At 50.9% G+C, this 25,322-nt stretch overlaps 1 protein-coding gene across 1 annotated transcript in view; it reads left to right on the forward strand.

Annotated features, from left to right (window-relative positions):
* FCHSD2 (FCH and double SH3 domains 2) overlaps positions 1-25,322 on the forward strand; it is a 244,621-nt gene that overhangs the window by 62,235 nt on the left and 157,064 nt on the right. The window contains exon 3 of the mRNA XM_054385172.1: positions 2,983-3,028. Coding sequence (XP_054241147.1) covers positions 2,983-3,028 — 46 coding nt within the window. The remainder of the gene's footprint in view (positions 1-2,982; positions 3,029-25,322) is intronic.

The raw sequence follows: 25,322 nt of genomic DNA on the forward strand, positions 1-25,322 counted from the left end.
TCATAGAAAGTTTGGGTTGGAAGGGACCTTAAAGAAGAAGACCTTGTCTTCCAACCCCTTTGGTACTGGCAGGGGACACCTCCCACCAGCCCAGGTTACTCAAGACCTCATCCAACCTCATCTTAAACACCTCCAGGGAGGAGGCATCCACAGCTTCCCTGGGTAGCTTGTTGCAGGTTCTCACAACCCTTACTGTTGATCTGCTTGGGGGTAGGAAGGCTCTAGAGAAAGATCTGAGTAGGTTGGATCAGTGGGTTAAGGTCAGTACCATGAGGTTTAATAAGGCCAGGTGCCAGATCCTGCACTTGGGTCTCCACAACCCCATGAACACTCCAGGATTAGGGCAAAGTGGCTGGAAACTGCTTAGTGGAAAAGGATCTGGGGGTGCTGGTTGGCAGGCAGCAGTGTGCCCAGGTGGCCAGGAAGGCCACCAGCAACCTGGCTTGCATCAGGAATGGTGTGGCCAGCAGGAGTAGGGAAGTGGTTGTGCCACTGTAGTGGGCACTGGCCAGGCCGCATCTTGAGGGCAGAGTTCAGTTTTGGGCTCCTCATTCCAAGAAGAACTTTGAGGGGTTGGAATGTGTCCAGAGAAGGGCAACAAAGGTGGTGAGGGGATTGGAGAGCAGGGCAGGTGAGGAGCAGCTGAGGGACCTGGGGTTGTTTAGTCTGGAGAAGAAGCAGCTATGAGGAGACCTCATTGCTCTCTACAACTCCCTGAAAGGACGATGGAGTAAGGCTGGAGTTGGCCTCTTGACCCAAGTAAGTAATAAGAGGAAACAGCCTGAAATTGTGCCAGGTGAGGGTTAGGTGGGAGGTTGGGAAAAATTTCTTTGCTGCAAGAGTGGTCAGGGATTGGAAGAGGCCACCCAGGGAGGTGGTGGAGTCGCCATCCCTGGAGATGTTCAAGAAACCTTGAAGAAACCACTTGTTGCCATGGTTTGATGGTCATGGTGGCTGGGCTTGATGATCTTAGACATCTCTTCCAACCTTAGTGGTTCCATCATTCTCTGATCTGCTAATGTTGAAGGAGCTCAGCCTTAGGAGAGCAAGGTGAGGCTGCTGTAGTGAGGAGAAATCAGCAGTGAGGTTAACATTTGGAGAGGTTTTATTGCTGCTGACTTGTGGACATGGTCATGGAAGTTAGAGGAGGGTAGATTTAGATTAGATATTAGGAAGAAATTCTTGCCCATGAAGGACTTTTTAGGGTGTCAGGGAGTGATAGGACTGGGGGGAATGGATCCAAGCCAGAGGGGGAGGAGATTTAGGTAGGACATGAGGAAGAAGTTCTTGCCCATGAGGGTGGTGAGACACTGGAACAGGTTGCCCAGTGGAAGGTGGTGGAAGCCTCATCCCTGGAGGATTTTAAGGTCAGTCTGGAGGTGGCTCTGGGCAACCTGCTCAAGGGGAAGATGTCCCTGCCCAGGGCAGGGGGGTTGGAACTGGATGATCCTTGGGTCCTTTTCAACTCTGACAATTCTGTGATTCTGTGTTGGATAGAGTGTTGGACTTGATGATCTGAGAGGTCCTTTCCAACCTTAATGATTCTTTGATTTTCTGAACTTGAGCCCTACCTCAGAGTCCAGCAGTGATGTCCAGAGGGACCTGGACAGGCTGGAGAGGTGGGCACAAGCCAAGCTCAGGAGGTTCAACAAGACCAAGGGCAAGGTCCTGCAGCTGGGTGGAGGCAATGCCAAGCACAAATGCAGGCTGGGCAGGGAGTGGCTGGAGAGCAGCCCTGAGGAGAGGGACTTGGGGGTGCTGGGGGATGAGAAGCTCAGCAGGAGCCAGCAGTGAGCACTTGCAGCCCAGAGAGCCAAGCAGAGCCTGGGCTGCAGCAGGAGAAGTGTGGCCAGCAGGGCCAGGGAGGTGATTCTCCCCCTCTGCTCAGCTCTGCTGAGACCCCACCTGGAGTACTGCATCCAGTTCTGGAGCCTCTATTCCAAGAGGGATCTGGACATGCTGGAAGGTGTCCAGAGAAGGGCCACCAGGATGAGCAGAGGGCTGGAGCACCTCTGCTATGAGGACAGACTGAGAGAGTTGGGGCTGTTCAGTCTGGAGAAGAGAAGGCTCTGAGGTGACCTTCTTGTGGCCTTCCAGTATCTGAAGGGGGCTCCAAGAAAGCTGGGGAGGGACTTTTTAGGCTCTCAGGGAGTGACAGGACTGGGGGGAATGGAATAAAGCTGGAAGTGGGGAGATTCAGACTGGACATGAGGAAGAAGTTCTTCCCCATGAGAGTGGTGAGAGCCTGGAATGGGTTGTGCAGGGAGGTGGTTGAGGCTCCATCCCTGGAGGTGTTTGCAGCCAGGCTGGATGAGGCTCTGGGCAGCCTGCTGTAGTGTGAGGTGTCCCTGGCCATGGCAGGGGGGTTGGAACTGGCTGAGCCTTGTGGTCCCTTCCAACCCTGACTGATTCTGTGATTCTGTGATTCTAATGTGGACTGAGTGCAGTGAGTGGCTCCAGTTAAGTGGATCTGATGCTCTACAAACTACATCAGTGGATGAGTCAGGATGTTTCTGGGGGACAAGCCTGGGACTCTTAGTCTTGTGACTCCATCTCTCAGTCTGCTGTGTCGGGTGCTGTGAGGGCAGCATAAACTTTTCTTTTCCTTGAAAAACAAATCTTCAGCCTGTCCACAAGCACAAAGCCAAATTCTCTCCTCTGTTACCAAAATTCTTCCCTGGGCTGTACCAGTGGAAAACTGATGAGCCTTTAATGAGCTAAGTGGTGTTTACACCAGTAGTCCTGGGAACTGGATCTGCCCAATAAAACTTGGAAACATGAACATCCCATCTGGGAAGTCCACAAGTGGTAGTTGCTAGGCTACTGCCACACAGTTGTCAAACAATTTTTGGTTATTTAACTTGAAAAGCTGGGGAGGAGAAAATCCTTTTAGGTCAGTTATTGAATTTATAGAGGTTCCTTCTGTGTATTAATCAACTTTTTTCTTTTCCTTTTTTTTTTTTTTTCCTGCCCTTCTTTCAGATCCTTCAGTCAGAAGAGAGCTGCAATCGAGAAAGAATATGCCCAGGTAGGTTCTGAAATCATTTTCATGCCTGTGGTGTTGTTCTCTTGAGTTAATTTATTCAATTTGCAAATTTTTCCTCCCTTTTGGTGTTTCTGCTTTGTAGAAGTGGCTTGCTCTGCAGTCATCTGTCAGAAGTTCTGAAATCAGAGACTTTGGGCTAGGCATGGCCATTCTACCACTGGCACAGAAGACAATTGGAACTTTTTTTTTTTTTTTCTGGGGTGCAGATTGTTCTAAAGCCAGTCAGCCCTTGGAAGGTTTTCCTCAGAAATTGAGTGAAATCAGGTCAATGAAAGGGAGAGGAAATGTGCTCTGGCACACTCGAGTCCAAAATAAATGTCCATTGACATGGCTCAGTTAAGAGCAGCTTCCCATTCAGCTGAAATCAAAGCAGCCACATTTGGCCTGATGCTTGTGATAGGGAGTGGAATGAATTTGGATGTGTTTGGGAGAAAGGAGAGGATTGAGCTGGGTTTGTTGTTTGGGTTTTTTTTTTTTTTGTTTGTTTGTTTTTTTTTTTTTATCTCTCTTATTCTAAAATTAGAAAGCATCTAACAAGGGGCAGCTGCCTGCTTAATTTACAGTAAAGGCTCTCAGAGCTTAAGTCCAGTTGCAGTGGATTAAGAACACGTTAATTTAGTTTAAAAGAGATGAAAGGTGAAATAAAAGAGAAGTGAGGGAGCTTGTGGAGCTGAGAGTGCAATAAATACAACTGGAGATGGCCCTGCTGGAGTTGTTGGTGTCAGAGGGCAGTGGCAGCAGTGGCATGTGAAGACAGAAGCTGCCACTTGGATGATTCCAACTGGAGTTTGTAGGCTCTTGTGGTCAGTTGTCCTCGTCCTCTCTTGTGGTCAGTTGTCCTTGTCCTCAGGGCTGCATCACCCACAGGGATCTACAGCAGAAGTGGCTTCTGAGGGCCAGAGTTTGCTGTCAGTTTATGGAAGAGGATTGTGGTGGGAAATGTGAGTTCACTCCAGGTGGAGGCTGGTCACAAGCAAGTGGTGTCCCCCAGGCCTCAGTGCTGGGGCTGGTTCTCTTTCATGTGTTCATTAACAATCTGGAGTAGGGGATGGAGCCAGCCTCAGTTAAGTTTGTAGGTGGCACTAAGGTGGATGGGATGGTGATCTGCTGGAGGATGAGAAGGCTCTGCAGATGGACCTGGCCAGGCTGGATTGATGGACTAAGGCCAGGGGTCACCAAGGCTGGGTCCTGTACTTGGCTCACAGCAACCCCATGAAGGTTTCAGACTTGTGGAAGAGTAGCTGGAAAGCTGCCCAGCAGAGAAACACCTGGGGGTGGTGGTTGACAGCCAGCTGAATGTGAGCCAACCTGTGCCCAGGTGGCCAAGAAGGCCACCAGCAGCCTGGCTTGGATCAGCAATGGTGTGGGCAGCAGGACCAGGGAAGTGGTTGTCTCCCTGTACTCAGCATTGACAAAGCTACATCTTGAGTGCTGGGTTAAATTTTGGGGCTCACACTTCAAGAAGGACACTGAGGGGCTGGAGTGGCTCCAGAGAAGGGCAAAGCTGGGGAAGGGTCTAGAGCATGAGTCTTGAGAGGAGTGGGTGAGGGACTTGGGGTTGTTGAGCCTTGAGGAAAGGAAGCTGAGGGGAGACCTTCTGGCTCTCTACAACTGCATGGAAGGAGGTTGGAGCCAGGTGGGGGTTGGTGTCTCCTCCCAGGGAACAAGTGATAGGACAAGAGGAAATGGCCTCAAGTTGCACCAGGGGAGGTTTAGGTTGGCTATTTAGAAGAAATTTTTTCACTGAAAGGGTTTTCAAGGCCTGGACCAGGCTGCAAAAGGAAGGTGGTTGAATCCCTGTCCTTGGAGGTGTTTAAAAGCCACAGAGGTGTGGTGCTGAGGGCCATGGTTTAGCACCAGCCTTGGCAGAGTTAGGGAATGGTTGGCTGAAGGTCTTTTCCAACCCAAAGAGTTCTGTGATTGCTGTGGTGTACACATTTTCCAGTCCTAGATTTAGTTGAAGATGTGAGGGTGCTGGAGCCCAGGGACAGGCTGCCCAGAGAGGTTGTGGAGTCTCCTTCTCTGGAGACTTTCATGGCCCATCTGGATGTGTTCCTGTGTGACCTGCCCCAGGTGATGCTGCTTTGGCAGGGGGTTGGACTGGATGATCTCTGGAGGTCCCTCCCAATCACTACCCTTCTGTGATTCCATGTCCCTGCTCACTGCAGTGGGCCTGAACTAAATGACCTTGAGAGGTCCCTTCCAGCCTGAAACCTTCTCTGATGTTTCTGCTTGTGGTCTGAGCCTCCAGTTTGTAAATCCAACGAAATTTGAATTTGATGCAAACTCCAGGACCTGCAGTTCCTTCTGCTCCACTTCTCTCACTGTACCTGAGCTGCCAGGAGCAAACATCGATCCAGGTGACCTGATTTGATTAAATCCAAGCATTTTTTATCAGGGATAGGATCATTAGGGACCTGCTGAAGCTGTGATTAAAAGGGATGCGTTCTGGAGTGAGCTTGGGAATGATGCTGCGGAGAACTGAGGATCAGTCCTCAATGCATTTATCCCTACGCTGGGAATGGTTTTTCATGCAGAGGCACTTGGAGCAGGGAAGAGGCTGGATGGGTTGGGTAAATAATGACACTCTCAGATTCAGAAGCTTCAATCTTAACAACTGAGGCTTTCAGATTCTTGCCTTTAAGCCCCCCCTCAACCTTCCAGCTGCGTCGTTTGAGAGGCACTGAATGGCTGCTCCTATGAATGAAGGCTTGTGGGGCTGGCTTCCTTGGCTGCTTGATGAGTGTACAGCTCAAGAACAATGTTGGATGTCTCTTCTCAGGCCTCTCAAAGGATTTTTTTGTTGTGGAGGTGGTGCTAAAGTCTCACAGAAAGGCTTTTGGGGAGAGAGAAATGGTGGTCAAGAGCCACGTGAAGTTGTGTTGAGGAGCAGTGGATATTCCTTGTTCAAGGGAATAGATGAAGAACTGGAAATTCTCAGCTGTCACCTGCTGAAGCAAGATTTCCAAATCCTTACCCCAGTTCTCTCCAAATTCCCTTTTTTGTTACCTTGGAAAACTCAGGGTATTCTGATTTAGGACTTTTTTTGGCAAGCTAAAGAAAATAAATGGGAAGGGTGGAGGGTGAAAAGAAATTTTCCAGAACTGAATGTTTTGTGGGTTCAGGAAAAAAAAGAAAAACCCAAACAACTTTGAGTGCTGATGGGCCATGCTGAGGTGCCAAGCTTCTCCATACAGAGGGCTTTTGTTTGGAGAGGGAGAAACCTGCACAAGTGACAAAGGCCTGCAGTGATAGGATGAAAGGCAATGGCTTCAAAGTAGAGCAGAGCAGATTTAGATTGGATGTGAGGAAGAAGTTCTGCACCATGAGGGTGATGGAACACTGCAACAGGTTGCCCAGGGAGGTGGTTGGGGCCTCATCTGTGGAAATATTCAAGGTGAAGCTCACCCTGTGGGCAACCTGATCTAGTTGGGGATGTCCCTGCTGAGTGCAGAGGGGGTTGGGCTGGATGAGCTTTGGAGGTCCCTTCCAACCCAGACCATTCTGTGATTCTATGACAAATCATGAGTCAGGGTTTAGAATTTTACCCTAATTATGTGGGAAGTGGCTTGAATGTAGGTGGTGATGTGCAGGATCTAGATGTAAACTGCCCTAGTATGAGGTGATAGAACAAGAGGAAGTGGCCTCAAGATGCACCAGGGGAGGTTTGAGTTGGAGATGAGGAAAAATTTCTTTGCTGCAAGGGTGGTCAGGGATTGGAAGAGGCTGCCCAGGGAGGTGGTGGAGTCCCCATCCCTGGAGGTGTTGAACAATCCTGTGGCCATGGCACCTGGGGACAGGGTTTAATGGCCATGGTGGGGCTGGGTTGAAGGTTGGACTCCTCTTGGAAGGCTTTCCCAACCAAAATGACTTTATGATTCTGTGACTTGTTTGATCCTGGGTGGCTTTTGGGGCTTTTCACCAGCTGTTTGTTTTTCACTGTTTTTCTGCTGATTGTCTGTTTCCAGTGGGTTCTTCACTGGTTTTGTTCCAGACTGCTCCATGGTATCAGTAGTAGAAGGTTCTGATGGATCAGCCCTCTGGATCAGCAGGAGTAGGGAAGTGATTGAGTGATTGTGTCCCTGTACCCAGCACTAGTGAGGCCACATCTTGAATCCTGGCTTCAGTTTTGGGCCTCTCACTCCAGGAAGGACATTGAGGGGCTGGAGCAGGGCCAGAGAAGGGCAGTGAAGCTTGTGAAGGGCCTGGAGCACGGGTCTGGTAAGGAACAGTTGAGGGAAGTGGGATTGTTTAGTGTGGAGAAGAAGAGGCTGAGGGGAGACCTCATTGCGAGTGAGGTGGGGATTGGTATCTTCTCCCTATTATCAGGTGATGGAACAAGAGGAATTTGTGCCAGGGGAGGGTTAGATTGGAGAGGAGGAAAAATTTCTTTCCTGCCAGAGTGGTCAGGGATTGGAAGAGGCTGCCCAGGGAGGTGGTGGAGTCCCCATCCCTGGAGGTGTTGAAGAATCGTGTGGCCATGGCACCTGGGGACATGGTTGATGGCCACGGTGGGCAGGGACACCTCCCATTGGATCAGGTTGCTCAAAGCCTCCTCCAGCCTGGACTTAACCATTTCCACAGCTGAGGCATGCACAACTTCTTCTGTGTCTCATCACTCTCATGGAGGCTCCACATCTCCTTCAGCACCACATCTCTGTGGCTTTGAAACACCTCCAGGGATGGGGATTCAGCCACCTCCCTGGGCAGCCTGTGCCAGGCTTTGAGAACCCTTCCAGTGAAGAAGCTTTTTCTAATGCCCAGCCCAAACCTCTCTTGGGGCAACTGGAAGCCATTTCCTCTCATCCTGTCACTTGTTCCTTGGGAGAAGAGACCAACCCCCACCTGGCTCCAACCTCCCTTCAGGGTCTCCCTTCAGCCTTCTTTTTCCCAGGCTAAACAACTCCAGCTGCTCCTCCCCAGACCTGTCCCCCAGACCCTTCCCCAGCTTCACTGCTGTTCTTTAGACCTGCTCCAGCCTCTCAATGTCCTCATATTGATGGCTCCCAAACCAAACCCAATTCTCAAGGTATGAGTGAGCATTTCTGCTGCTACCTAGTGAAGAACCTGACATGTTCCATAGCTAAAATGATATTTTTAAGGTGATAACTCCACCTCTGCTGTCCTTGATGCTATCATCTGGTAGGCTAGTAGGTCCAGAGAGGTTCTCCTCCCCCTCCACTCTGCCCTGGAATATTGTGTCCAGATCTGGGCCCCTCAGTTCAGGAAGGACCTCAGGGAACTGCTTGAAAGAGTCCAACAAAGAGCCACAAAAATGATGAAGGGAGTGGAACATCTTCCTTATGGGGAGAGCCTGAGGGAGCTGAGGGCTCTGGAGCTGGGAGAGGAGGAGCCTGAGAGGTGAGCTCATTGCTGGTGCTAAAGATGTGCAGGGGGAGTGCCCAGAGGCTGGAGCCAGGCTCTGCCCAGTGATGCCCAATGCCAGCACAAGGAGCAATGGTGGAAGGTGAGGCAGAGGAAGTTCCATGGAAACAGGAGGAAAATTTTTTTCACTGTGTGGGTGACAGAACTGCCATGGGAAGGTTGTGGAGTCTCCCTCTCTGCAGATATTCAAGACCCACCTGGATGTGTTCCTGTGTGACCTGCTCTAGGTGACCCTGCTCTGGCAGGGGGGTTGGACTGGATGAGCTTTGGAAGTCCCTTCCAGCCCTTGACATTGTGTGATTCTGTGATCTAACACTTGTAGCCCAGCAGCAGGATGTGTGGCATGCAGAGGACATCCAGGTCACCTTCCCTGTCACGTTTTGTCATGCCTGGGCTTTGCTCAGTATTTATCTGGGGCTGTTCCCAAGCATAGCTTGACTCGAGGCAGTCTCTGTGCCTCTGCAGGACACCTGAAAGAGCAGGAGCTGTGCAAGGTGCTACTCCTCTCATTGCATACTAATTAGTTACTGACTGTAGTAGCTCAGCTGGAGGCATTGATCAGGTAGAAAAAGGAAAAAAAAAAAAAAAAAAGGTGGGAAAAATCCCTCCTGTGAGCTGTATAAAAGCTTTGAATTGGAACTGGGTAGAAACTTGTGTTCAGGTTCAAAACAAAAGGCTCTAATTGTTTTCTGGAGGTCAAATTAGCATTGAAGAGGTCACAGAATGGTTTGGGTTGGAAGGGACCTCAAAGATCATCCAGTTCCAACCCCCCTGCCATGGGCAGGGACACCTCCCACCAGCCCAGGTTGCTCAAGGCCTTGAACACCTGCAGGGAAGAGGCATCCACAGCCTCCCTGGAAAACCTGTTCCAGTGTCTCCTCACCCTCACTGCCAAGATTTTCTTCCTAATCTCCAGTCTCAATCTCCCCTCTTCCATCTTCAGTCCATTGCCCCTAGTCCAGTCACTCCCAGCCCTGGTCAAAAGTCCCTCCCCAGCTCTCTTGCAGCCCCCTGCAGATACTGGAAGGCTGCTCATAGATCTCCCCAGAGCTTTCTCTTCTCCAGGCTGAGCAGCTCTGATTCCTTCAGCCTGATCCCATAGGGGAGGTTCTCCAGCCCTCTGATCATCTTCATGGCCTCCTCTGGCCCTGCTCTACCATCTCCATATCCTTCTTGTGCTGGGGGGGCACCACAACAGGCTGCAGTGCTGTTGTGGTCTCAGCAGCAGAGCATAGGGGCAGAATCCTCTCCCTCATCCTAGTGCTCTCCCTGCTTTGGCTGCAGCCCAGCACACAGAGTATGAGTGTGCTCAGGAAAAACATCTTATCTGAGATCTGGAGGGAGCAGAGGGGTCACTTGGTGTTGATTGCTGTGGCTGCTGCAAGAGAAATGTGATACATTGAAAGCATTCTGAGACAGGGAGAAAGTAGGAGTGTGGTTTATGGCCACTCATAAGGAAACATTTCTTTGCTCCAGGAGTGGTCAAGGTTTGGAACAGGCTGCCCAGGGAGGTGGTGGAGTCACCTGGAGGTGTTCATGAAACCTGTGGCCATGGCACCTGGGGCCATGGTTTAATGGCCATGGTGGTGTTGGATTGATGGTTGGACTTGATGACCTTAGAGGGTTTTCCGACCCAAACAATTCTATGATTCCGCCTGGCAGCTCTGAGTGCAGTCCCAGTGCATCCTTTGGGCTGATGCTAATGCCAGTCATCAGGAGAGGAGCCTTAGAAGAGGATGAGATGAGTGCCAAAAGAAAAGCAGTTGGAGGGGAGAGAGGAGCAGGAAAGAGAAGAGGAAAGGTGGATGTGAGCAGGTAGCATGGCCTTCACCAGCTTTCCTCACCTTTAGAAGTGCCTCAGCAGATGTGAAAAAACACTTCTTGGATACATTAAAACATCTGAATCCCTGTTTTCTAGGAAAGGGCAACATTCCAGTAGCCTTTTTTGTGTGTGCTTATCAAATATACAACAGGTCCTGTGAGGCTGAATGGGCTGAAGGGCCTGGGCTTGTTAGAGGTTGGAAGGGACCTGCAGAGATCATCAGGTCCAACCCCCCTGCCAGAGCAGCAGCACCCAGGGGAGTCTGCACAGGAATGCATCCAGCTGGGGTTGGAAAGGCTCCAGAGAAGGAGACTCCACAACCCCCCTGGGCAGCCTGCTCCAGGGCTCTGTCACCCTCACTGTAAAGTTTCTCCTCATGTTGAGGGAAAATTTTCTCTGTTGAAGTTTGAACCTGTTGTTCCTTGATTTATTGCTGTGCAGCACCCAAAAGAGCCTGGCCCCCTCCCCTTGACACCCACCCCTCACACATTGAGAGACATTGATCAGATCCCCTCTCAGCCTTCTCTTCTCCACACTAAACAGCCCCAGGCCTCTCAGCCTCTCTTCCCAGGGGAGATGCTCAAGTCCCCTAAGCACCCTCCTGCCTCTCCCTTGGACTCTCTCCAGCAGCTCTCTGTCTCTCTGGAACTGGGGAGCCCCAAACTGGACACAGGATTGCAGCTGTGCTCTCAGCAGGGCAGAGCAGAGCAGAGGGGGAGCAGAACCTCCCCAGCCCTGCTGCCCACACTTTTCTTGCTGCCCCCCAGGATGCCATTGGCTCTCTTGGCCACAAGGGCACATTGCTGTCCCATGCAGAACTTGCTGCCCACCAGCACTCCAAGGTCTTTCTCTGTGGAGCTGCTCTCCAGCAGGGCAGCCTCTAACCTGTCCTGGTGCCTGCTGTTGTTCCTCCCCAGATGTAGAATATGGATGTTCTTCTCAGTTCCTCTTTTAGTTAAAGGTTCTCCAACTCTGGAGCAGGCTGCCCTGAAAGATTGTGGAGTCTCCTCCTCTGGAGACTTTCAAGATCCACAGCTGGATATGTTCCTCTGTGACCTGCCCTAGGTGACCCTGCTCTGGCAGGGGGGTTGGAGTGGATGATCTCTGGAGGTCCCTTCCAACCCCTAACATTCTGTCATTCTCTGGTACCTGTGCTGCTGTATCAGGAAGAAGTGAGATGTGCTTTAGGAGATCACAGACAACTTACTGCAAAGCAAATTGCTCTACTTGTGCTCAAAGTAGAATCTTTCAGGAGAGAAAGGTTGGGCTGCTGGGTGCAGGGCTTCTCCTTTTGAGAAGATCCTGTCTTGTTGCAGGAGAGAAAGGGCAGGAGGATGGCAGCAATGCCTGTGTGGGGCATGAGGAAGGTGCTGGAGAGCTCTGCAAACATGACCATGTCTGCATTGAACATGAGTCACCTGGCTCAATTCAGCAATCCCACGTGGCAAAGCAACTGCCAGCTTGGCAAACACAACCACAGCTCAGATTTGAGATGGAAAAAAAAAACCCAAAACAAACAGTCAGGGGGATCCAAAGTCTTCTTCTGACTCAGCAGCTAACCCCTGGGGCATCAGGGAAAAAAAAACACCTGGAGGTCCTGCCTTCAAAATCCCAACAAGCAGCTTTCTATGACTTCATTCCCTCTTGTCTGGACAGGAGGTTGGGGTTGGTTGTTGTTTTGGGATTTTTTTTTTCATCCCAAGGGATAGGGGAGGTTGCTTGTGGCTTTCTGGGGAGCAGGAAGAGATTGTGGACTTTAAGGGTGGGTCCCCAACTTGAAGACAAACAAGAAGCAGCAGTAGGTTGGCTGCTCAGTAGCCTGTTTTGTTCAGGAGTGAACAGAAAGAATTTGCTTCTTGCTTTGAGGATGGAGGATTTATTGCTGTGGTCTATCTCCCTCTGGAGCAGCTCTGTGATATTTTAGGCTTTTGTTTTATTTTTCTGCTGTATGGCTGAAAATGGGGAGTTCTGTAAGCAAGCAGTGATGTAAAAAATAGGTGTGGAGTTAGTGTGAGGAAGGTACCACACCTCGAGTCCTGGCTTCAGGTTTGGGCCCTTCACTCCCAGAAGGACTTTGAGGAGCTGGAGCAGGTCCAGAGAAGGGCAACAAAGCTGGGGGAGGGTCTGGAGAACAGGGCTGGGGAGGAGCAGCTGAGGGAGCTGGGGGTGTTGAGCCTGGAGAAAAGGAGGCTGAGGGAGACCTCATTGCTCTCTGCAGCTCCCTGAAAGGAGGTTGGGCTCTTCTCCCTAGTCTCATGTGATAGAAGGAGAGGAGATGGCCTGAAATTGTGCCAGGGGAGGGTTAGATTGGAGATGAGGAATAATTTCTTTGCTGCCAGAGTGGTCAGGGATTGGAAGAGGCTGCCCAGGGAGGTGGTGGAATCCGCATGCCTGGAGGTGTTCAAGAAATGTGTGGGGATGGCACTTGGAGCATGGTTTGATGGGCATGGTGCTGGGTAGATTCAGATTAGATGTTAGGAAGAAGTTCTTGCCCATGAGGGTGGTGAGAGCCTGGCACAGGCTGCCCAGGGAGGTGGTGGAAGCCTCATCCCTGGAGGTTTTTGCAGCCAGGTTGGAGGTGGCTGTGAGCAACCTGCTGTGGTGTGAGGTGTCCCTGCCCATGGCAGGGGGGTTGGAACTGGCTGAGCCTTGAGCTCCCTTCCAACCCTGTCCTGTCATGCTGTTCTTTGATTCTGTGTTAGCTCTGTTGTTGGACTTGATGATCTTTAATGTTTTTTTCCAACCCAAACAATTCTGTGACTGTCTGCTTTTTGTCTTCTGTTGCTGGAGAATGTTCTCCCCCAGAGGCAGAGCTGGGACTCATCATCAGAGCCTGGAGGGAGACTTTCTTCATGGTCTTTATCCAGCTTCCTCATGGTGTGAAAATGGCACCTCTTTGACTCAGGAGAGTTCATTTCTTACTTGCCCAGAGATAGCAGCTCCTAAGATCCTAGAATCCAAGTTCTGATTGGAATTCTCTGCCTTTCCCACTGTAGGAATTCCTGTAGGAAAACTCAGCAGACCTTCTGAAGCTCCAGGTGTGACTCTGAGCCTTGCTCTCTCAGGCCTTGTTGGCACAGCTCCTTGAAGGAGGGCAGCAAAAGCTGGATCCAAGAAAGCTCTGGATCCAAATGCAAAAATGCTGGAGCCATCCAGGCCCATTCCTGCACTGAGTGATATTCCCAAGTGTGTGCTCAGGGGCTGTGAGGCTCCTCTGTTTCTCCTGCTTTGGAGTCTTGCTCTGGTTGATCTCATCTGTCATGAAAAACTGTGGCAGGTTGGCTTCTAAACACACTGGCTTCCTTCTGGAGACCTTCTCCTGCTTCAGAAGTAAAAATATAAACAGCTGAGCAGGCTTCTGGGAGGGGAAATAAAAAGAGAAGGGGGAAAATGTGCTCTTTTTTTAGCCCTAGAAACTGAGGAGGATGGAGAGCCTACAGAAGCAGCTGATGCTTTCTGGGAGATGATATTGTTGGTTGAAATCATGGAATCACACAATGGTTTGGGTTGGAAGGGACCTTAAAGATCATTTAGATCCAACCCTCTGATGGGCAGGGACTCCCTCCACTAGACCAGGTTGCTCAAGGCCTCATCTAACCATGTCACCACTAGGATTAGAAGCAGAGAACAACTTGTGCTTTGGTCACAGAACCCCATGCAGGCTTCAGGCTGGAAGCTGCCTGGCAGAAAAGAAATCCGAGGAAGGTGGCCAGCAGCCAGGTGAAGATGAGCCAGGGTGTGCCCAAGTGGCCAAGAAAGTCACCAGCATCCTGGACTGGATCAGAAATAGAGTGGCCAGTGGGACCAGGGCAGTGATTGTCCCCCTGGACTGAGCACTGCTGAGGCCACACCTGGAATCCTGGGTTCAGTTTTGGACTCCTCACTCCAAGAAGGACATTGAAGGGCTGGAGCAGAGCCAGAGAAGGGCAACAGAGCTGGTGGGAGGTCTTTGGAGGAAGGCCAGAGAGAACTGGGGTTGTTAAGCCTTCAGAAGAGGAGACCTCACTGCCCTGTACATGTGGTTGACAGTAGGTTGAACAGGAGCCAGCAGTGTGCCCAGGTGACCAAGAAGGCCAATGGCATCCTGGCCTGGATCAGGAATAGTGTGGCCAGCAGGAGCAGGCAAGTCCTTCTGCGCTCAGTGCTGCTTAGACCACACCTTGAGGGCTGTGTCCAGTTCTGAGCCCCTCAGTTTAGGAAAGATGTTGAGATGCTGGAAGGTGTCCAGAGAAGGGCAGCAAGGCTGGGGAGGGGTCTGGAGCACAGCCCTGTGAGGAGAGGCTGAGGGAGCTGGGGGTGTTTAGCCTGGAGAAGAGGAGGCTCAGGGCAGACCTCATTGCTGTCTACAACTCCCTGAAGGGAGGTTGTAGCCAGGTGGGGGTTGGGCTCTTCTCCCAGGCAACCAGCAGCAGAACAAGAGGACAGAGTCTCAAGCTGTGCCAGGGGAGGTTTGGGTAGGATGTGAGGAAGAGATTCTTCCCAGAAAGAGAGATTGGCCCTTGGGATGTGCTGCCCAGGGAGGTGGTGGAGTCACCATCCCTGGAGGTGTTTAAAATAAGCCTGGCTGAGGCACTCAGTGCCATGGTTGAGTTGATTGGATGGTGTTGGGTGAGAGGTTGGACTTGATGATCTCTGAGGTCTTTCCCAACCTGGTTAATTCTGTGATTCTATGAGGTTGGAGCCAGCTGAGGGTGATGACACATCTGTGATGACATTCTGTGATGACACATCTTTCTTTGGGGCTTCTTCTCCTCCTTTCTCCTTCTGCATTTGGTGGTGCTCCAGTAAGGTGCTGACAGGTTTTTGGAAGCCATGGAGATGCTTTTCCATGTGCACATCTCAGGCAGGGGATATCCCAGCATCTGTTGGGGGGGGAATCCTCATACCCCTCTTCCCAGAATGCAGTGAAAGGTGAGAGGTGCTGGCTTCTGGTCCCACCTTGGTTGCTCACATCAAGCACTGTGCCCAGGCAGTGAGGCTGACACTGCCCCTGCAGAGCTTTCCCAGCACAGCCACTCTTTTCCTTGGATTTCCCTCTAGTTAATTAATTGATTAATTGATCTTTATTTCCACCCTGTCATTCTTTCACTCCACAACCTTACTGGGCAGCCTGTTCCAGGGCTCCAACACCCTCAAAGTGAGGAAACTTTTCCTTCTTCATTCAGTTCTTGATGTCCTTTTTCTTCTCCAAGAACCACGTCAGCAGTGGGGGTAAAAGAAAGTCAGGTCCCTGACTCTGGGAGGAGCAGCACCAGGCACCAGTACAGGTTAGGGGTTAACCTACTGGAAAGCAACTCCATGGAGAAGAACCCTGGAGCCCTGGTGGACAGTAAGGTCTGCATGGAACAGCAATGGGCACTGGTGGCCAAGAAGGCAGATGGCATCCTGAAGTGTGTTAAGAAGAGTGTGGCCAGCAGGTCAAGGGAAGTTCTCCTCCCCCTTTACTCTGCCCTGGTGAGAACACATCTGGAAAATTGCATCCAGTTCTGGGCTCCCCAATTCAAGAGGGACAGGGATCTGCTGGAGAATGTCCAGTGGAGGCTATGAGGATGATGAAGAGATTAGAACATCTGTGTGATGAGGAAAGGCTGAGAGCCCTGGGGCTGTTTAGTCTGGAGAGAAGGCTGAGAAGAGATCTTCTGAATGTTTATAAATATCTGAGGGATGGGTGTCAAGAAGAAGGGGCCAGGCTCTTTTCAGTGGTGTCCTGTGATAGGACAAGGGGCAGTGAACACAAACTGGAACCCAGGAGGTTCCACCTCAGCATGAGGAAAAATTTCTTTGGTGTGAGGGAGCTGGAGCCCTGGAGCAGGTTGCCCAGGAAGGTTGTGGAGTCTCCTCCTCTGGAGACTTTCAAAACCCATCTGGATGTTCTCCTGTGTGATCTTCCTTTGGCAGGGGGTTTGGACTGGATGATCTCCAGAGGTCCCTTCCAATCCCTCCTGTTCTATGATTCTGTGATCGAGGTCTTGTCTCAGTTCTCTGTGAGCTGAAAGCTGAGAACACCTTTGACTGAAATATTTGCCCATCTCATCCCAAAAGCTTTTGGACAGGCAGCCTTTGAGAAGTGCTAAGCTCTCAGCTCCAGGCTTTATGGAATTCTTTAGGTTAAAATAATATTGCTCCAAGAACAGAGGCCGACTGTCAGCTTCTATTTTCAGTGAAAACATCGAGTTCCTTATAAAAGGGGTTTGCTAAGCCTGGAATTCCTCTGCCTCCACACAGAAAGCCCTTCATGAAGAAAGTGCAGTTTCTGCTGGCCTGATGCAAGCAGATTTCTCTTTGCCTCCTTTTTCAGCCCTTGTTTTTCTTTCCAATTACCACGCTCGTAAGCGTCCACTGCCTGGAATCTGGCTGCATGGAAGTGCTCTGCCTGCAGAGGAAAAACTTCATTCCTAAAAGCTGCTCTTTTTCAACTCAGGCTCTCAGTCCATGGAGATATCTGGGAGGTGCTGCTGTGGAGATCCCTCTTTCCTCTACTAGAATCATAGAATTGTTTCTGAAGGAAAAGACCTCTACGGTGGTTGAGTCCAACCATCAACCCAACCCCACCATGGCTGTTAAATCATGTCCCAGAGTGCCATCTCCACAGGCTTCTGGAACACCTCCAGGGATGATGACTCCACCACCTCCCTGGGCAGCCTGGTCCAAAGTGTGATTGCTCCCCCAGCTCAGAAATCCTTCCCAATATCCAAGTTCTGTGTGTTTAGTTTGTTTGGGTTTTTCTTTCCCTGCATTTCAACTTCTCTCTAAGCCTTTCAAGCATCAAATCATAGAATGGTCTGGCTTGGAAGGGATCTCCAAAGGTCATCCAGTCCAACCCTGCTGCAGTAAGCTGAGACATCTTCAACTAGATCAGGTTGCCCAGAGTCCTGTGGAGCCTCACCTTGAATATCTCCAGAGATGAGGCCTCAACCACCTCCCTGGGCAACCTGTTCCAGTGTTCCACCACCCTCCTGGTGCTGAACTTGTTCCTAGCATCCAATCTAAATCCGCTCTGCTCTACTTTGAAGCCATTGTCCCCTTGCTTTGCAAACAGTCTCTCCCCATCGTTCTTGTAGCCCCCTTCAAGTACTGGAAGGTTGATATTAGGTCACTCTGGAGCCTTCTCTTCTCCAGGCTGAACACCCCCAGCTCCCTCAGCCTGGCCTCACAGCAGAGCTGCTCCAAGCCCTGAGCATTTTCCTGGCCCTGCTCTGGAGCCTCTCCATCAGCTCCATGTCCTTCCTGTGTTGAGGGCTTCAGACCTGGATGCAGTACTCCCCAGAGCAGAGCCAAGTGGCAGAATCACCTCTCTGGCTCTGCTGGAAATGCATCCTTCCCAATATCTGCTTTGCTCTCTCCTGGGATTCTGGAGGGCAGGTGAGTCACAACTCAATGCTTTATAAATAAACCAAGTGGAAACTTTGGGCCTCCAAAGCAGCAGCAGTACCAGCACTGAGTCATGACTCCTACCAGCAATATGCCACGAGGTCTTTTCCACCTCTCTTGGAATCAAAGAAGTGTTTTGGTTGGAAAAGACCTTCAAGATCATCGAGTCCAACCATTCTCTAGCAAGTCTGGTGCTGAACCATGTGCCTCAGCACCACATCTCTGTGTCTTTTAAATACCTCCAGGGATAAGGTTTCAAACACCTCCCTGGGGAGCCTTTTCCAGTGTTTGAGAACCTTCACAGTGAAAAGGCTTCTTCTAAAATCCAACCTAAACCTTCCCTGCTGCAACTTGAGGCCATTTCCTCTCATCCTGTCACTGGTAACTAGGGAGAAGAGACCAACCTCAGCCTGGTTCCAGCCTCCTTTCAGGGAGTTGTAGAGAGCAATGAGGTCTCCCCTCAGCCTCCTTTTCTCCAGGCTGAACAGCCCCAGCTCCTTCAGCCATCCCTCATGTGATCTGTTCTCCAATCCAACCTTTGCATTGCTTTTTCATGTGCATCTTTTCATCCATGTTTTCCTGGGAATACAAGAGCAAGAATGTTCTTTTGTTTCACAGGATCACAGGATGTTAGGGTTTGGAAGGGACCTCCAAAGATCATCCAGTCCAACCCCCCTGCCAGAGCAGGACCATAGAATCCAGCACAGGTCACACAGGAACACATCCAGATGGGGCTGGAAAGGCTCCAGAGAAGGAGACTCCACAACCTCTCTGGGCAGCCTGTTCCAGGGCTCTGTCACCCTCCCAGTGAAGAAGTTCCTCCTCATGCTGAGGTGGAACCTCCTGTGCTGGAGTTTCCATCCATTGCCCCTTGTCCTATCCCAGGGTGCAAGTGAGCAGAGCCTGTCCCCTCCCTCCTGACCCCCAGCCCTCAGCTATTGATAGACATTGATCAGATCCCTCTCAGCCTTCTCCTCTCCACACTAACCACCCCCAGGGCTCTCAGCCTCTCCTCACCAGGCAGTGCTCCAGTCCCTTCAGCATCCTTGGAGCCCTCCCTTGGACTCTCTCCAGCAGATCCCTGCCCCTCCTGAACTGGGGAGCCCAGAACTGGATGCAATATTCCAGGTGAGGTCTCAGCAGGGCAGAGCAGATGGGGAGGAGAACCTCCCTGGATCTGCTGGCCACACTCCTCTGAATGCCCCTCAGGACCCCCTTGGCCTTCTTGGCCACCAGGGCACATTGCTGTCCCATGGAGAACTTGTTGCCCACCAGCACTCCCAGGTCCTTCTCTCCATGGCTGCTCTCCAGCAGATCACCTCCCAGCCTGTCCTGCTGCAGTTGATTCTTTCTTCCCAGCTGCAGGACTCTGAACTTCTTGTTGACCCTCATGAGGTTCCTCTCTGCCCAGCTCTCAGTCTGTCCAAGTCTTGCTGCATAACTGCACAGCTTTCAGGTGTCTCAGCCAAGCCTCCCATACCTCCATACCTGGCTCTCCATCCCTGTATTCCTTCTAGGCATCAGATCTTCAGCTCAGAGTTGTTTCAGTCTGGCTTTATGGGTTGGGCAGTGTCATCACTGGAAGTTGTGCCACTTTCAGTCATAGACTCATAGAATGATTTGGGATGGAAGGGACCTTAACCATCATCTAATCCAACCTCCCTGCCATGGGAGTTTTACAGCACTGAGAACAAGTTCATGGAGTTCAATTACTGCACTGGGGGTTCAGTCAGAGAATGGCTTAGCTTGGAATGACCTCAGAGATCATCTACTCCAACCTCCCCACCATGGGCAGGGACACCTTGCACTAGACCAGGTTGCTCAAAGCAGCTCTGCTCTGAGCACAGGCTGAGGGAGCTGGGGGTGTTCAGCCTGCAGAAGAGAAGGCTCCAGGGGGACCTCAGAGCTGCCTTGCAAGAGCTGAAGGGATCCTGCAGGAAGGCTGCAGAGAGACTTTGGCTAAGGGAGTCTAGAGCCAGGCCAAGGGGGAAGGGTTTGAAGCTGAGGCAGAGCAGGGTTAGACTGCAGCTGAGGAAGAAGTTCTGCAGCAGGAGGGAGGTGAGAGTCTGGCACAGGCTGCCCAGGGAGGCTGTGGCTGCCTCCTGCCTGGGGGTGCTCAGGGCCAGGCTGGATGAGGCCTTGAGCAGCTGAGTCTGGCTGAGAGGTGTCCCTGGGCATGGTGTGGAGGTTGGAGGAGATGAGCTCTGAGCTCCCTTCCAACCTAAGCCATTCTCCAGTGCAATAATTGAAGTTCATGAACGTGTTCTCAGTGCTGTAAAACTGCCTGAAGATACTCTGAGAGGTGCAGCCTTGGCCTCCTTTCAGCTCTGGAGCAATCCCTGACCCCAGTGCTCCAGATTTTCCACTTGACACTGAGCACTTTCTGAGATGGATGGAAGGTAAACTGGGCAAACCTTCCTGGCTCCTCCAGCTGTTTGCCTTAGGCCAAGGCTTACTTTAAAGGGTACAGTAGATGTGTTCTTCACTATTTTTAACAACTGTGCTCCCTTCTTCCCCTTTTGCAACCTTGGAAGTTTTGCTTTCAGTCCTGCACAAACCAGGACGTGTTGACAGCTGAAAAAAAAACAAAACCCCAACCCACCTCCCAAAAAAACAGAGAGAGAAGGTTTAAGTCTAATCTACCCTAAAGGGTTATTCAGTAGAAGACCCTCCACATGCACAGTAGTTGACTTGTTCAGTTTGGGACAGATAAAAGGTATTTCATCAGCCAGTCCAGCCTGCCCTCCTGGGAAAGAGGAGGCAGAAAGGAAATGTGAGGTTACAGAGGCCAGCAAAGGAGGAGGAGGCAGCTGGCAGCTGCAAAGTGAGAGAAGATGTGCTGCTGGATCTGACAAGTGTGAGCTAGCTGCAGAGGATCTATCTGCATGATCAGAAGATCACAGGATGGTGGAAGACACCTCTGGAGATCATTGAGTACAATGCCCCCTGCCAGAGCAGGACCATGGAATCCAGCACAGGTCACACAGGAACACATCCAGATGGGGCTGGAAAGGCTCCAAAGAAGGAGACTCCACAACCCCCCTGGGCAGCCTGCTCCAGGGCTCTGTCACCCTCACACCAAAGAAGTTTCTCCTCCTGTTGAGATGAAACCTTCTCTGTTCAAGTTTGAAGCTGTTGTTCCTTGGCTTATCACTGTGCAGCACCCAAAGGAGCCTGGCCCCCTCCCCTTGACACCCACCCCTCACACATTGAGAGACATTGAGCAGATCCCCTCTCAGCCTTCTCTTCTCCACACTGAACAGCCCCAGGCCTCTCAGCCTCTCTTCCCAGGGGAGATGCTCAAGTCCCCTAAGCATCCTCCTGCCTCTCCCTTGGACTCTCTCCAGCAGCTCTCTGTCTCTCTGGAACTGGGGAGCCCCAAACTGGACACAGGATTGCAGCTGTGGTCTCAGCAGGGCAGAGCAGAGCAGAGGGGGAGCAGAACCTCCCCAGCCCTGCTGCCCACACTTTTCTTGCTGCCCCCCAGGATGCCATTGGCTCTCTTGGCCACAAGGGCACATTGCTGTCCCATGCAGAACTTGCTGCCCACCAGCACTCCAAGGTCTTTCTCTGTGGAGCTGCTCTCCAGCAGGGCAGCCTCTAACCTGTCCTGGTGCCTGCTGTTGTTCCTCCCCAGATGCAGGACCCTGCACTTGGCCTCGTTGAACTCCATGAGGTTTGCCTGCAGCCAGCTCTCCAGCTGTGGAGATGTGGTGCTGAGGGACATGGTTTAGCAGGGGAGGTGGGTGTGTTAGGTTAATGGTTGTGCTTGATGATCTTGAAAGTCTTTATAAGCCCAAACAGTTCCATAGAGTCTTAGAACTGCTGAGGTTAGAAGAGTCCTTTGAGGTCCTCAAGTCCAACTGCTCACCTAGAGCTTGCAGTCCCACCACTGCTGCTGAGCCTCTAAGCATCTCCCTCAGCACCACATCCAGGCTTCTTTTCAAGCCCTCCAGGGGTAGGGACTCCACCACTGCCCTGGGCAGCCTCTTCCAGGCCTTGACAACACTTCTGGGGAAGAAATTGTTCCTCATGTCCCAACCTGAACCTCCCCTTGCACAACCTGAGGCTGTTTGCTCTTATCCTGTCACTTGCTGCATATGAGAAGGGACCAACCCCCAACTTGCTCAAACTTCCTTTGAGGTGACTATAGAAGATGGTGAGGTCTGCCCTCAGCCTCCTCAGAGGAGAGCAGGTTTAGACTCCATCTTAGGAATAAGGTCTTCAGTTCAAGGGTGCTGGAACTCTGGAACAGGCTACCCAGGGAGGTTGTGGATTCCTCCTGCCTGGGGGTGTTCAAGGCCAGGTTGGATGAGAGGTGTCCCAGCCCATGGCAAGGAGGTTGGAGGAGATAATCTCTGAAGTCTCTTCCAACCTAAGCCAATCTCTGATTTTATTTTAACATTCTTCAGTGTTGGTTTTTTTTTTTCCCCTTGGCAGATACTCTCTTTGCTGTTCATTTCCCTGGCAATCCACTTCCTCTGCCTGCTGCAGTTTCAAGGCTGTTTGTCATATTTTTCAACAAGAATAAAAGCAAATTTCATCCTGCTTGCAAACAGCAACTAATTGAGGAGGAGGAGGAAGCCTGCAGATGTGTGAAAAGAAACCAACCCAACCCTCTCAGCACTGATTTTTCTGAGCTCTGAGTGTGTAGCAGTGTGGCTGGAAGCTTATTTTGACTTCACAAACCATAAAGAGGGAACTTACAATGAATAAGAAATAAAAGATAGTAAGGGCTGATCACCTTTTCATTTGTTGATGTGTGAAGTTGTGAGTTCCTGGATTCCTTTCTGCTCACTTGAGCCACACCTTGAGTACTGAGGTCAGTTTTGGGCTCCTCCTTCCAAGAAGGACATTGAGGGGCTGGAGCATGGCCAGAGAAGGGCAACGAAGCTGGTGGAGGGTCTGGAGAACAGGTCTGGAGAGGAGCAGGTCCAGAGAAGGGCAACAAAGCTGGTGGAGGGTCTGGAGAACAGGTCTGGGGGAGCTGGGGTTGTTTAATCTGGAGAAGAGGAGGCTGAGGGGAGACCTTCTGGCTCTCTACAGCTACCTGAAAGGAGGTTGGAGTGAGGCCAGTGCTGGCCTCTTCTCCCAGGTAACTAACAACAGGCCAAGAGGAAATGGCCTCAAGTTGCACCAGGGCAGGTTTTGGTTGGAAATTGGGAAAAATTTTGTTCCCAAAAGAGTGGTCAGGTGTGGCAGGGGGCTTGGAGAAGATGACTTTCAAGGTTTCTTTCCAGCCCAATGTATTATTATAGAATCTGCTGAGTGCAGAGGGGGTTGGACTGGCTGACCTTTGGAGTTCCCTTCCAACCCAGACCATTCTGTGATTCTGTGATTCTATGATTCTGTGAACAAGATGACCTTCAGGGCTGACTTCCAGCCCCATGTATTCTGTGACAGAACAGAAGAAGTGGCCTCAAGTTGTGCCAGTGGAGGTTTAGGTTGGGTATTAGGAAAATTTTCTTCCCAGCAAGGGTTCTCAGGGGTTGGAACACGCTGCCCAGGGAGGTGGTGGAGTCACCATCCCTGGAGGTGTTCAGAAACCCAGCAGATGTAGCACTTTGGGACATGGTCTAGTGGTCATGGAGGTGGTGTGTAGAAGGTTGGGCTTGATGATCTTAGAGGTCATTCCTAACCTTTGTGATCCTAGGCTGCCAAGTACCTCTGTGTTTGGGTTTTGATTGTCTGTCCAAATGGGCTCCTGGGAAATCTGCAATTTTCCTCTCAGTTTGCATTTCTGCTCCTTACAGTTGTGTCTTCAAAGACGTTTTCTGCCTGCTGTTGGTTCTCTGGTTTTGTTTTTCCTGTTAATTTCTGTTCACTAAAGATAGAGCAAAGCCTACATCTGAATGTTCTCCAGGAAATGTGGTTTGGGGTATGGGGTTTGTGAGTAGGATTCTTTTTTCCTCTGTGCTCATAGATCCATAGAATGGTTTGGATTGGAAGGGACCTTAAAGATCATCTAGTTCCTCCACCCTGCCATAGGCAGGGACACCTTCCACTAGCCCAGGTTGCTCAAGGCCTTATTCAGCCTAGTCTAGAACCCCTCCAAGAAGGGAAGCATCCACAAGCTCCCTGGGCAACCTGTTCCAGTGTCTCCCCACCCTCACTGTTACAAATTTCTTCCTCATCTTCAGTCTCAGTCTCCCCTTTTCCAGCTTCAATCCATTGCCCCTCATCCTGTCACTTCCAGGCCTCATCAAAAGTCCCTCCCCAGCTCTCCTGTAGCTCCCTTCAGGTACTGGAAGGCTGCTCTAAGGTCTTCCCTTCTAAGGAGCCTTCTCTTCTCCAGGCTGAACAGCCCCAGCTCCCCCAGCCTGCCCTGCCAGGGGAGGTGCTCCAACCCTCGGATCATCTTTGTGGCCCTCCTCTGGACCCCCTCCAATGGATCCATGTCCTTGTGCTGGGGGCACCAGAAGTGGATGCAGTGCTGCAGGTGGGCTCTCAGGAGAGCAGAGGGGAAGTCTCACCTCCCTCATCCTGGTGCTCTCACTTCTCCTGCTGGAGAAGGTTAATGGAATCATAGAATGGGTTGGGTTGGAAGGGCTCTTAAAGATCATCCAGCTCCAACCCCCTGCCATGGGCAGGGACACCTCCCACTGGAGCAGGTTACTCAAGGCCTCATCCAGCCTGGCCCTGAACATCCACAGCCTCCCTGGGTAACCTGTTCCAGTGTCTCTCCATCCTACCTGTCAAGAATTTCTTCCTCATCTCCAGCCTCAATCTCCCCTCTTCCAGCTTCAGTTCCTTCCCCCTCATCCTATCACTGCAAGCCCTTGAAGACTATGATGCAAATTCAGGGGAACCCCCAAACCTTCAGGTGGATTTTGGCCATTTTTCACCCTGTGGTGTTGCAAACATGCTGCTGTCAGGTGGGTATGAAAATGTGAAGAAAAAAAGCTGAACAAAATCATCCACCTTGTGGGTGCTGTAACAAACATCCGAGCAAGCTGATTATAACCCAAAAAGACTTTTTTTTGGCAGAAGTTGGGGGTTTGTGGGGGTGGGGTGGGCAGAGTGCTTTATTTTTTTATATGAAGGTGAAACTAACAGCTGAGGTCTTCATCAGCACTGCAGAATTCATTGCTGGGTTCAACAACTTCCCTTCTGACCTGCTCTCTCTAGTCATGGCATCAACTTGCATTCATGCCTTGGGCTCTTTAAGAGGAGTCCTCAATAGCTGAGGAGTTTTAAGCAATTCCATTCCTGCTGGAAGCTCCAGAAAGGAATAAAAGGTTTGATTGCAAGAAGAAACTGTGATCCTTAACTAGCTGCTGTGAGATGTGAGGATTGCTTTGTCAAAGCTAAAGATGAGAGTTTCAGTTCCTTCTCTTCCAGCCTTTTGTCTCTTTTCAGTTGTTGAGGTTTTTTTTTTCCTCTGACTGATGGCAGGGGAAGAAGTGACAAAGCAAAACTCTTTGGTTTTGATTACCCATTTGAACATCTGTGAAGAAAGGGACAGTAACAGCATCAGCCAGCATGAGAGAGAGAGCATCAATTTCATGAGCATGTTTTGTTCTACGTTTCAGGGAAGCCACCAAATTCTGTCTGCTGCTTCCTCCTCTGATGCTCCACAGGGGGAAAACCTTTGGGATCAGTTGCTGTGGGCTCTCTGTTGTCTTCCTAATCTCCAGTCTAAATCTATCCTAATCTAAATAATTTTCTGAAAGGTTTTTCAGTTCCTAATTCATAGAA

This window comes from Indicator indicator, chromosome 1 (genome assembly GCF_027791375.1).
Source record: "Indicator indicator isolate 239-I01 chromosome 1, UM_Iind_1.1, whole genome shotgun sequence".
Taxonomy (NCBI): Eukaryota; Metazoa; Chordata; class Aves; order Piciformes; family Indicatoridae; genus Indicator; species Indicator indicator.